General features: G+C 53.4%; 1 protein-coding gene across 1 annotated transcript; it reads right to left on the bottom strand.

Moving 5' to 3' along the window:
* Positions 1 to 428: 428 nt before the first annotated feature.
* LOC148380903 (metabotropic glycine receptor-like) lies at positions 429 to 12,745 on the bottom strand. The gene is made up of 11 exons (XM_088363941.1): positions 11,657 to 12,745; positions 9,546 to 9,651; positions 7,161 to 7,254; positions 6,855 to 7,069; positions 6,713 to 6,781; positions 4,968 to 5,077; positions 4,258 to 4,496; positions 4,053 to 4,191; positions 3,880 to 3,985; positions 3,598 to 3,744; positions 429 to 3,500 (listed from the first exon to the last, which is right to left on the bottom strand). Exons 1-11 carry the CDS (start codon positions 12,436 to 12,438, stop codon positions 1,983 to 1,985), a joined length of 3,525 nt encoding a protein of 1,174 aa, XP_088220067.1. The 5' UTR covers positions 12,439 to 12,745; the 3' UTR covers positions 429 to 1,982.
* Positions 12,746 to 13,031: the final 286 nt, after the last annotated feature.

Consider the following 13,031-nt stretch of genomic DNA (forward strand, 5'->3'; position numbering starts at 1 on the left):
GCCCCCCCCCGCCCAACCCTCTCTCCCCAGCCCCCACCCCAATACCCCACGCACATCTTTTATGAGTCACCCACTCCCACCCTCACTAAATGACACAGTCATGACTCACCGACTGTGCCAGCTTCAAACGCTTGCGGGAAATACGAGCTCAAGAACGAGTATGGCGAAGAAAGACTACAAAGATGGCCGCCAGACGCCTCCTCATTTACTGCAGCTAAACAGAAACGAAAATAAGAGGTTGTTGGTAACATGGATTTTTGTCATTCATTCAGTCTTTGCCTATAGCCATATAAATATAGTTTACATACAAGACTTAGACACTATACTTATATACATGCATATCTATCTATTTATCTATATCTATTTATTTATCTATTTATCTATCCATATTATTTTTGTTCATGTACAAAGATGCAGAACAGCGTACATCTTTTTATAGAAATATTTATTGCAGAGGAGGTATCTTTTTATGTACATGCTATCACAATCGAACACAATAGAAATCTACCAAAGTTTTGTCATATACGGACGCTATAAGCTTGTCGTCGTCAGAACAAGCACGTATTACGGCGGGCGGGTCAGAGACACAATCAGGCGCTAAACAACTCGTAACAGTCCATAAACATCTGATGTTGTTCTATCCAGGGCAGTGAAACGTTGGTCCGACTAATTTCTCAAATTCATGCAGAAGCCACGAGATTTACAACGTTACAGCAGTGTATAGGAGGAATACACGAGGAAGAGGAGGCGGTTTTTCATTCCCGCCGGGGTTCTCGGCTCTGATTGGTGACCGGGGAGCTACGAGAGAAGTGGAGGCGTGCGCGTGTGTGAGCGTGCACGCTTTCATCACGTCAAGACAGAACATTGCGCTCTTATTCCCTCTCGTCTGGAAACACAGCAGGTCAAAGACGCAATTTGTTTCCTTTTCTCCGAAGCGCTTACCATGCAATTTATGGTCAGAGTGACCCTCAACGAGGCGCAGATGGCACAACCTAAGCATAAAAGTCAAGAGAATAGGCCAACTCCTTTTCAAACTTGGAGCTGACTGGTCGTCATCACCGGCCGGGGCAGTACAAGTCAACGTGGCAGTGCTTCTTCCAAAGACCCCTCCGAAAAACGAACGCGCACTCTGGACCGAACCGAGGCTTAAAGATTAGTTTGGCCGCACGGAAAATACTTGGCAGGAGACAGCGAGTGTTTGATTGGAAATATCCAAAAATGTGTAGCTATCTAGCTAGCTTAGGGTCGTCAATGTGAAACGTTGCCAATGATGGATGGGTGGTAAATTTTCCGCAGCCTTTCTCGGCATCAAACGCTTTGATACATAACATGGAACAAAGTAAAATTTGGTTGACATAGTGGGCGCTCTGCTACATGGAAACGTCAGATACGAAAAATGCCGATGACGGGAGGGCTCGCTTGTTTCGCTTTTGACCCGTCACCCGGTGGCGAGTGGCCAGCTAGCACTGATACACGATCGCGGGCAGAGACGAACGAGCCGCCGCTCGCTTGCTTGCAGGGTTGAAATTGCAGCACGCCACGGGACACACGGTCGCTACGTGTGCCCGGTCGAAGAGAATGCGATGCGGCGAGGGTTTGGTGCCGACATAAAAGTGCCATTTTGAGATGCGGGAAAAGCCCACTTGGCACTGGCCAGGTGTTGTTTGTTGGTGGAGTCAGCTAAAGTGCTTCAGACGTGAGCGGTAACGGCTAACGTTTGCGAGCGCCATTTCTGACCGGCGTGGGCTCGTTCTCCCCTTTCCGCTACTTGGAGCTCCTTACGACGACTCGTCCGAGTCCCCGCCCGCGCGAGTGCCCAAAGTGGCGGAGACGTTGCATAATTGGTCTGAGAGTCATGTTCAGGATGGTCTTGTTTGTAAAAGGTGTCGTCTACAAAGTAGAACAAACGGGAAAGGAAGGCAACTGGTGGAACGCAATTAATTTTTCGAGGTCCAAGGTTGGCGCTCCGTTGGGGCCGAGTGTCACGCCGTCTTGTCGTGGACGTCCCGGGGATAAACGCCGGCCTTGTTTGCGGGATCGGGTTGGCTACCGGCCTCCTCAAAGTCCCAGGGGCAAACCTCGGCCTTGTTGACATTTGCGCTCTTGCGTTTCTCCACAGCGGGTACCTCCTGATGAGCGGCCGCATCCCAGGGACAAACCTCGGCGATTTTCTGCCGCTTCTCCCATGACTTGCTCTTGTCCTTTCCTTTTGTTTGCCTCTTGTCGTCGCCGCCGCTTCCCTTCTTTTCCTTCGATTTGGAACTGCCAGCAGGGCTGGGCAAGCCTTCAGGAGATGCCGGATTGTCCCAGGGACAGACTTGGGCTTTAAGTGACGTGTCCTCAGCCTTTGCAGGAAAAGTCTGTTCTCCAAAGTCCCACGGACAAACCTCGGCTCGATTGTTTTGGGCGTTTCCGGATTTGGATGGAGGTTGCGGCTGTTTCTTGGAAGCTGGGCCGCTTTGGCTCTCGTCCCCGGGACACACTTCCTGCCCGGCAGTGGGGGCCCTCAGAGCTTCCTTGGACTGTCGGCCAGCAGTGGGACTCTGATCCCAGGGGGTCTGCTTGTGGCCTTTACTGGACCTGCTGCCCCCTCCGTGAACGGTGGTGCTTTCCTCTGGCGCGATGGAAACGTGTTTTTGGACCTTGCTCTCCAAAGGCGTCGGCTGGTCTTCAACTTCCCAGGGACACACCTCCGAGACATCGTAGAGGTCTTTCCCCTTGAGCGGCTCAGCGGCGGCGGGCTGTTTGGCGTTCCTGCCTTTGGCGGCCACGTTCTTGGGCTCGCTCTCTTCTTTGCTCTCTGGCCCATCCTCTGAGCTTTGGTTCTTTCCAGCCAAGCCCAACGTCCTCTCCTTGGCGGTGGCGATGACGCTGAGGGACTTGCGCAACACAGAGGCTCGAGGGTGGAGGGGTTTTTTGTCGGCGCTCAGGTTGTGGGCGCTGGCTGATTTACAGACCAGAGGCACCGACTCGGCAGGGGCGTCCAGGCTTTCCCGGGACTTCCTCTTGAGCGGCCTCTTGCCCATCAGGGCCTCGAGCAGGGAGCCTTGGGCGGCGCTCACGTCCATCTTGTCGACGGCCAAGCCGCTGGAGCCTTGGCTCAGGCCTTGACTCGGGCTTTGGCTCGGGGCTTGGCTCGGGCCTCGGCTTGGGCCTTGGCTCAGGCCTCGGACGTGGTCGTAGCTGCTGTGTGACTTCTTCAAGGAGAATGCTTTGTTTTTCAGGCTCTCCTCCTTGGCCGCTTTGTGCGGCATCTGGTCAAAGGGATTTTTCTTGAGAACGCAGAGACTGCTGCGATTGCTGCCGTGCTCGTTGCCGCCGTCCTTGTCCTCGCGGCTGCACTGGCGGTGCACCGACTCGGGGATTTCAGTGATGCGCCTCATCAGGGAGCGCCCCAGGCCCTTCTTGGAGCTGCGCTTCTTCTGCAGATGGGGGTTGTTAGCCAGCATCTTCTTCCTCTTGTAAATCTCCAGCTGGGAGTAGAGCTTCTTCAGCTCCTCCTGCGTGTTAGAGAAGAGGAGAAAGTGCTCAGACGCCGCCGCCACAACAGCAGCTACACCGCTAGCAAAAGCCCGAGGCCACGCCCCCAAAGCTCACCCGAATGTCCTCGGGGTCCAGGCTGTGTTCGCTCCACGCCGACGTGATGCTGCTGTTCAGGTAGGAGCCCGAGCGACCCATGTCCAGCTCGTCCTCGTACGCCTCCGAGGCCATGTCGTCTCGCATCTGTGTGCCCGCAAACAGAAACTGCATCCACGCACACCATTGGAAAAAAAAAAAAAAAAAGATTTCACACTTGTTGAACAATCCTTTGCTAAGCCTGTAACGGCAAGCTCTCATCTCAAAAGTGAACAACAACAAATTGGCGTGGCCTGAAGGCACCTTGGGAACCAGCAGCAGGCCCAGCGTGACTGTGACGGTCAGGTGTGTGTGCGTGAAGAAAAGTAGAAGCATCCAGTCGGGATGGAGCTCGGCAGCCAGCGTGAACCTGTGGCATTTTTTTGTCCAATTAGATTTCAGCCTCTACGCGTTGTTGTTGTTCGGTCCACATTCACCTGATGACGTAGAAGATGGGCGACAGGATGAGCTCGTTGTGGACGGCGAAGGCCATGTAGCGAGGCTCGTGGAAGGCGGACGGCACCGTCCTCACGGCGTAGCACAGGTACACCGACCACAGCAGGAACAGGAACTCGGCTGTAAACGACCGCCCGAACGTCTGATTGCAATACTTTTGAAGGCCCGCTGAACTTTGAATCTTACCGACGGCCATCATGTAGTCCCAGCGGTCCACGAGGCACATGCTGAACTGCAGCCCGTCGGGCGTGTAGCCTACGTCGATCAGCGCCGACTTCCTGTCGGCCACCTGGCACACGGCCGACGTCCAAGCCACCAGGAACCAGCAGACCACCAGGAGGATGATGGCCAGCAGACGTAGAACCCGCCAGCTGGTCATGTAGGGAATCCTCTGAGCCGTGCGGGACAGGAAGACCTTCAGGACCCTGCAGATGCAACAGTTGCCTTTTATACCGCCGCGGCCTCCGATATTGCACCTCGACATGACGGATAAAAGGACCGGAATTTTTCAATTAGCGTCGTGAGATGGCTGTTCTATAGCACCCGCATCATTTTTTATGAGCTAGTATGAACATGGTTGTCATTTCCAAGCAGCCGCTCCGGGGTGAATGGCGGCCGCTTTTATGGAGGAGCCTAAATAAAAGACGAGACACGATGAATTCCAAAGGCATCATCAATCAAACACACACACGCTGCTATTATTAGTCTGTGCCCTTCACGCGGATTGATGAAGCAGCATTGGCCGGCGCTAATGAGCCCCCTCCTCACTCACAAAGCCCCACCCCCCACCCCATGAAAAATGGATCCATGTCATATCAGTTTTCTGTCCAGACTCCTCCTCGTCATCATCAGGCAAAAAGTCACATAGACGAAGAAGAATCTGCTCCGTGTGTCACCTGTACAACTTGAGCGTGAGCGTGCCGTAGACGGTGGCGAAGCCCAGCAGTCGAACCCAGCGCAACAGGATGCAGCGGAACACGCCGGGCTGAAAGTAAAGGATCCCCACCTGGAAGACGAAGGAAGAAGAGAAAGGCCATCATTAGCAAGTGCAAGCTGAAAGGAAATACAGTGAAAACAAGAGGAGCCTCAAAGTTGAACCCTGTGGAACACCACATGACAATGTTTTTGCTCATCGCCTCATGTACGTGCACTCCCATGCTTCAAAATGGATTTTTCCAAAAAATTGTTTTGATTATCTTCGCGCTGCAGATGTGCTGTGATTCCCCCTGTGGAATTAATGATCGGATTAGCCGAGGCATTCATAGAATCCCGCAGGCGCAAAACGAAACGTGGATATTGTCGCTCGGTCCGAGTCATTTAAGGGACACGCTCAAGTCCAAAACGGTCCTGCAGCACGGGCTGCAACTCAAGACCACGACCAGGAAAAAAGCGTCCAGAGATCACGTTCCAGGACAGACAAAAAAACCTGGATGGCGTTTTTCAGCCTTTTAGTGCTGTCAAGCGTTGGGGCTGTTGGGGAGGACACCACAGAAAATGTCGGCCATGTTAGTCTGCGAGACCGATGTGTCTCGACAGTGCCGCCTCCTCTGTTCATGGCGGCCGTTGGATGCAGGCTTGCTTCCAACCTGCACTTCCTGTCTCGGCGAGCAGGAAGAAGCATGCTGGCGGGCGATGGAGCAGAAAGAGGAGGAGGCTAATAACGATTGATCCATTTTTATATGAAAGCCAACACGCAGGCGGGCTGGGGGGCGGGGGCGAGCGGCGGCTTTCCGGAGAGGAGGTAATGCTTTCTGCGTCCCTGAGGTGGGCTGAGTGTAAATTACGCCCGGCTCGGTGCCGCCGTTCCCTTGGCTCCTCGTCGCTTGGGAGATATTGCCGCCTTCTTGTGACGGGACGAGGAGAAAAAAATGACGAGCGGGTCGGGTCAGCTCGGGTGAGTGCCGGGAGCGCTCTGAAGAAAGCGACAAGCGAGGATTATATTTTCAATTCTCGACCCCCAAAATATTTGCGCTCCACAAAGCCGCAGGAACAGGATGGAATGCGTCTGTCTCCAGCTGTTCAAGAGGAGCACAAGCATTGCAAATGCAAGCGTCGGCGGGCGGCTATTTTTAGACTGCCAGCGATGCGTCTCAACGCGGCTCTTGTGGGATTCGCCACGTGCTGTGTGTGGATCAATCTCTGCACCTTCACCGCATGCGCCGAGAAGCGCCGTTTTGTGTTCTTCTTTTTCCCCCTCGCTACCTGCGCCAAGCTACCTTTGTAAACGCTGCGCAATCATTTGTCGGTGCCTATTTTTGGCTGCAGCAGATTTCAGCACACCATCACGCCCCCGCGACGGCGGGCGGCCACCTCGTACCTCGGCTTGCCCACCGAAGGTTTGCTTACGTGGGCTCGGCGCGACTGATTCATAGAGATTGTTTGGTGCTGAGCGGGCAAAGCAGCTCGGGAACCTTAATTGGCATCTCGGCAGAATGTCGGTAGAGGGTCAAGGTCAAAGATGTTGAATTTAGTTCTTCAGCCAATCAGTATTCCCCAATGAAATGAAATGAAGAAAGAAAGAAAGAAAGAAAGAAAGAAAGAAAGAAAGAAAGAAAGAAAGAAAGAAAGAAAGAAAGAAAGAAAGAAAGAAAGAAAGAAAGAAAGAAAGAAAGAAAGAACGTTCAGGTTAGGACAGCCTCACCGGGAAGTAGAGAAGCAACGCTCCACACAGGATGGCCTCCAGAAGGACCACGCCCGACGCTCGGATACTCTGCGCACACACAAAACGACCATCTCTCACTTTGGAATCCAAATTCACGTTCTGGCTGCAGGAAGCGAACTACCTTGTTCCTTCGAAAGCGGTAGACCAGAAGCATGCTGAGCAAGAGCACCAGGATGCAGAGGCTCTGGAAGGCCATGACGGCCGTGCGTAGCGCTCCGTCCCGCCGCGCCGCGCACGGCGTGTCGTCCTTGCAGAAGGCGCAGCCCGGCCGGCACGGCAGGCATTCGCCGGAGGACGCCACGTTCCCGCCACCTGCTGTGTTCCCGCCGCCCATCCCTGGGGGAGGAAGACGCCCGCCGCTTAGCCCGGCAGAGTCTCGCGTCAACCGTGACGGCGTTTGCTAACTCGGCTACGGCGGCCGACTTACTTGTAAAGTCGGCGGCGGCAGCTCGGTAGAAGCCTTTCCTGCAGAGGCACTTGTACTTGTCCAAGACGAAGCCATGGCCGCGCGTGGGCAAACACTGAACCCAAAAATGATTTCACTTTGCGGTCAACATCGATAACAAACCGAGCATCATGTGTTAGCGCAGTGTGACGGACATTAGCAAGCTCATGCATATTTGTTTGCTAATATTCAGCTCCGTCTGCATCCCGGCTGTCGGTCAAAGGCGCTCTGACTCGCAGGTTGCCATGGCGACGTGCACTGGTGAGGCTCTTTTTATCAGCGCGCTTCATGCTGTCACACAAGCTTCATTTCCCAGTTCCCGGAAGGACGCTTGGTTTCGTCGAGAGCCGCGTCCCGTTCAAGAGCACTGACCAATGCATTTGGTTTCTGACCCTTAGCTGTCCGTACCGTTGCCTGAAAGTGTTTTGGTTTGTTTGAATCAATGGAACACTACTCTGTATTATCTCGTTTTATGTGTCGTACATTTCTTGACCTTTTGACCCTTGATACAGATGTGCAAGCGGCACTTTTTAGCCCAAAATGGCATTTTCGTGACTGTTAAGGTATTTTCCTCCCCCTTGGAGCTCACTCACTCGGGCTTCTGGCACCTCTAATGAAGGCACCTCAAGCCTGCCCCGCGCTGACGTTTTCCTTGCGACGTGCCGCTAATTGAGCCGCATCTTTGGAGTACACATGGCGGGTTCTCAAACAGACCTTCTCCACCGTCACCTCTGCGCGACACCACACAAGGGAAGATAAGATCCCGGTCAGGCTAATTGACGCTGAGGGCAGCTCCTACTTCTTCTTCTTGGACTGGCTTCTGCTGGCTAATTGGGAAGCCATTGGCGGCAACGACAAATACGTGGATCGTGCCATAATGACGGGAGGAACGCATAAAAAAAATGGAGAAAGTGTGTGTGCACGCGCAATCTGCAAAGTGCCAGCTCAGGGTGGCACCCGGGAAATTAAGCGCTGTTTATTTTAAAGGCTTTGTCTTTTTCTGCTCTGCTCCCTGCAGCAGCATATGCAGGAGCTCTTCTCATGACACCTCATTAGATGCACACAAACACACACGGAGCTCTGATTACGGAGGGGGGGAGGGGAGACCAAAAGGCGGGGCCTATCTGGCAAGTCGCTTGGCTAAACTCAAACTGTGGTCTTTACTGCAAATGAATTACGGCATCTTACATTGGAGTGTGAGGAAACAAATTCCCCAGACGCCATCATCGTTTTGTGCTGATGATTGAGTCGCATGTGAAGTAGAAGGAGTTGGTTGCATTCAAGCTGCAGACAGGAGGTCATCGCCTTGACGTCAAGGCCTTCAAAAACATCCTCGAAATAGAATTTATTTCCGGTTCCTGGAATAAACGAGACGGGCTGAATCTAAATTTGGCACATCAGGGAACAAGATGTTCCAGCTCTAGTGCTAAAAATGGCCAAATACAATTGGGATCAAAACCTCTGCAGTCGCGATTTTGGCATGCGCACGCATACGTGCGTGCATGCTCCTGGCACGGCTCTTTGGCGTGCTTATAGAGGTGAAGGAAGGTTAGTTGAGTTGAGTGGCAAGACGCCTTTCGGGAAGCAAAGCGTGCTCCTGCCTAACACAAGTTTGCAAGGCCAACCATCCATTTTCTTTGCTTCTTCCGCTGTCCACACACGCGTCTCTGGCATCGACTGTCCACAGAGAGGTGGAAGTACTCAGACAAGGGTGGAGGTGGGGGGGGGTGATGAATTATTGAAGGGGGGCTCAATGCAATCCACTACATCGCATGCATTATGAAGCAGATCTACAGCTCGGCCCAAAATGGCAGAGAAACGGGCAGTGTCCTGTCATTGTCTTTGTAAACAATCATTTTCACCTGCTTATTTTGGGTGCAACTGCACTGTCGGCCACTAGATGGCAGCGCACCGTTGGGGACATTTGAAAGAAAGTATTTCAGCCTGGTATCTGATGAAGATGACTAAACATCAAGACATTCTTATCTCATGGCTGTAGGTCACGTTTAGAACGTAGCGCACATCTTTGCTATCCACACCTTGCTTCCGTTTAGGATTGATGATTGTCAACAAAGGGAATGGAAAGCTTTGTTGACTTTGGCTCTCGACAAATCACATCACGTCTCGAGGTACACACGACCGACTCGGATTAGGACGAGGCATTCGCGAGCGTGTACAAAACGGCTAATAGGGTTTGCTTAAGTAGCATTCGGCGTGTAACGGGACCTCGCAGGAACAACCATCCGGTCGTTTTACCGCCTTGGTGTCATTTCGCGGAGCGCTGACCGAGCGTGAGCCTTGGCCGAGGTTCCGCTTTAAGAGGATCGATGTTCTGTCTATTGCACGTGCAGGAACAGGCGCACTCACCTCCATAGTGGTCAGGTTGCAGCGATGGGTTCCAGCAAACCAGCCATCAGTAGAGCACTGGTCGATATCAACATCCTGGAGATTGATGTCGGCTCGCACCACGCCCCTGCAACACAGGAGGCCGGCGTCAAGCATCAAGTTCACTCTGGCCACTAGCGACCAAGACTAAAAAATTTTTAGGGAAATGGCAAGACAAAGGCCGGCACAAACACACTCAGGCTTGGCTAATGTTTTGCTGGGGCAGCGCCGCTATCTGGGTAATCACCTCCAAAGGGACGCCTTTGATACGAGTTCATCTTTGGCAGAGGAACCCGGAATGTCAACGTTTGAAGATTAGCAGCAAACATTTGAGTCACTCCGACGGGCAAAAGCTTGGACCCTCTTTGCAAGGTGACTCAATCTGACGCACGAATGACCCGACGAACTTTTCACAAAGGTTTCAAGACGAGAAGGAGAATGTGGCGTAAAAAAAGCCACGTGTGCACGTTCCCTGGGGAAAATGTTTCTTAAGTGACAGAAATGCATTACGCTGACAAGGGGGGAGGAGAAATGAATGCTGCCGGGCAGAGCACTCCCGTGACGAGGCGACCCGGGTCCTTTTATTGAGTCCTGTCGCTGCTCATCAGGCGGGACGCACCGCCTGTGGCCAAGACGCTGTCAAAGCAAAGCAAATAAAGGCCGCCTTCTCTTTCTCATTCTTTCAGCTGCCACGTGATGTCATATTTAGCGACGCTCGTTCAAAATTCCTCCGCCCTGCATCGAGATGGCAAAACGGTCTCACTGGACAGTTCAAGTGCCCAGCGTATTGTTGCCCGAGATAGCAAATGAAGAATGAAGAAAAAAGAGCAACAAGAAGTCACCCACCTGGCGCACTGCAGCCTGATCCTAAACCACAGGAGGGCACCAAATCAAGATGGCCTGTGTATATCTTTTATGATTAATTAACTGTCGCGTTGATTGCCTATTCAGCGAAAAAAAAGCAAATCTCTGGGGACATTTAAACAATCCCAAACGCCACTTTTGTGTCACGCCAGCGTTCAGGTGGCGTGGAAGGGGGCGGGGCAACCAATAATCACATTCAGACACAACTGAAGAATGTTTGAAGCTGCAATTAAATCAATCGGCGCACTTTTGGACAATAGCGGGCGGGCTAACGACGTATCCGGTGCGCAAAGCGGAGGTGCTCCGAGCCGCTTGGACTCAATTTGCGATCTGTGCCTGCCCGTCTGCAAGCCACTCGGAGGTGTATCAGTTCAACATTCAGTCAAGACCCGACACACACGACGAGCGATGCGCATGAATTATTCATTGAGATGATGTCGGTCAGACTCCCACTTGACTCTTGCAGGCAAGCAAGTAAGCGCTGATACGCGCAAACATCACACGTGACGCGGCGCCACGGGCGGAGGCCAAACGCATGATTTGGATTTCACTGATTTGCTTTACCGCTGCATGCGACTGTGTGTGTGACTCATCCCTTCATTGGAGAAAAAAAATGCAAGTTTGGAAGGGAACAAAATGAATCACGCCTGCGGCTAGAGGTTTCCACCGTGGTTTGAGCTATTTATAGCCTCCTGTTGGGGGGGGGGGGGGGGGGGGGTTGGTTGGAGGCAAGCGGTGCTATGTTTTGGGAGACGCATGAGCCCCTTATTACACCTGACGCTGGCTTAGGTGTGACATAATTAAGAATTGTCCACCAATTTGAGACATTTACAGGGCTCATTTGACAAACTCCCAGATTTGCCAAAAGACAACCCCAAATGTTACCCGGGTCACTTTTGTACCACAGTGATGGACAAATGCACCAATGGTTTGTTTGACAAGGTTGGTTTTCATTTACGAGGACCTGAAGGCGACTTAAGCTTCACTTTGACAGCGGCGGGGCGCAGGATTCAAACCGACCTTAGGGTGACGGGACAACCTGGTCTACCAACAAATGACAAATCTCTGCGGCGCGGGAACACATAATGGAAGAAGTTTTAAATAATAGAAACTGTTCCAAACCTAGCATCAGAAGCCATTTGAAGGAAGTACCAGTCAAGTGTGGGAAAGCCCCGCATGGCCTAAAAGTGCTAAGACATAAATCCGAAACAGAAGTGAGTTCTTCTTACCTGAACTCCGGAGCCATGTTGGGCCCTATGCTGTAGAAGGCAGCAGACAAGGTGGACAGCCACCGAGGGACAAAGTTGCCGTTGTGGCACTCCAGGTAGGGTGCCGACCACTTGACGTGCATCTCGTCCGGGATCAAACTTTGACCCCTCCTCAAGGAGTTGCCCACGGCTGCCAAATCCTGGCTTGGCACCTTCTTCTGGAAGGTGGCCTTTCTTCTGTGCTTGACGCCGCGGTGCCACTCGCCATCCCCGGAGTGGTTGTGCAGGCCGGAGAGGTCCTGGAGCATGATCTCGCCTCTGGCCCTGGTGGCCTGCACGTGCACCCCGTCCGAGGAGGCGACCACAGCCCGGTGGATCTTCTGCTCCGCCAGGAGTAGGCTGCGAACTATGGCATGGTACCAGTCGACATCTCGCCGCGCGCTCTGCTCCCCGGACCTGTTGGCTGGCAGCACCAAGCTGAGCAAGTTGGCGGCGTGCAGCACCGCATCCAGCGCCGAACGATGTGTGCTCTCGGGTGACCTTCCCCCCCACGGCAGCTCGAATCTGCGCGAGCAATTGGCCTGCTCCAGGACACGCGAGTCGCCCGTGTGCAGGAAGTCGGCAACCGCGGCGGGGAGGCGCTCCCGCTCCTCGTTGCCGCCTCCGCCGCCGCGAAGGTGAGCCAGCCGGCGGCCGCGAAGGTGCGCCCCATCGCCTTCGCGCACCGCTGCCGGCCGGGCTGCCGCCGCCGCGATGACGGAGCCGACGAGCAGCAGCAACGCCAGCCGGACGACAGCCTCCATCGCCCTCCAGGTCGCGTCCGCTGGTTTGCCTGGGAGGATGGATTTTGCAGGCAGGTCGTGCGAGCGGCAAAGATGCGAACCGGTGGCAGCGTTAAACCATCGCCGGGCCACTTGTGGGCTCTCCTAATCCTCGCTTGTGTTTTAATGTCGTTTCCCCCTTCGCCCCAAAAGAAATCCAAAGATGGAAAGCCCCGGTTGTCTTCCTGCAAACCGCTTCAGCGACGCTTCGTGGAGTCTCCGTGGAGGACGCAGGGGGGCGGGGGTCTTTCTGCGGCGGCGTCCTCTCCTGCTTGCAGACTGAATCCAAACCAAGAGGAAGAAGAAAGAGGAGGGAGGGAGGGAGGGATGGATGGAGGGAGGGATGTTATTGTTATATTTATATATTTTCTGCAGGCGGCGATTCAACGGGAGATCTTAACGCACTTCGCCCTCTTCCGACCACAACGAGCATTAAAGTGGCCTGCGAAGACCGAGAGGGAGAAAAAAAGACTCACCATCAGGAACGGGCACGCTTAAAGCCCGTCGTCCTCGGCGGTTGTTTTAAATAGAATTAATAAGGACATGATTCAAGTTGGTTTGAGCAATTTTCTTTC

The sequence above is a fragment of the Syngnathus floridae genome, chromosome 20, assembly GCF_059516105.1.
Source record: "Syngnathus floridae isolate MCC-2025c chromosome 20, RoL_Sflo_1.0, whole genome shotgun sequence".
NCBI lineage: Eukaryota > Metazoa > Chordata > Actinopteri > Syngnathiformes > Syngnathidae > Syngnathus > Syngnathus floridae.

Bases quoted from the DNA above. Each gene is read 5' to 3' on its own strand.
- LOC148380903 (XM_088363941.1), bottom strand. From the start codon at position 12,438: ATGGAGGCTGTCGTCCGGCTGGCGTTGCTGCTGCTCGTCGGCTCCGTC. The intron at 3,986-4,052 runs GTGAATGTGGAC...AAAATGCCACAG, and splicing joins CCCATCTTCTACGTCATCAG to GTTCACGCTGGCTGCCGAGC. The intron at 3,745-3,879 runs GTGCCTTCAGGC...GCGTGGATGCAG, and splicing joins GCCTGCTGCTGGTTCCCAAG to TTTCTGTTTGCGGGCACACA.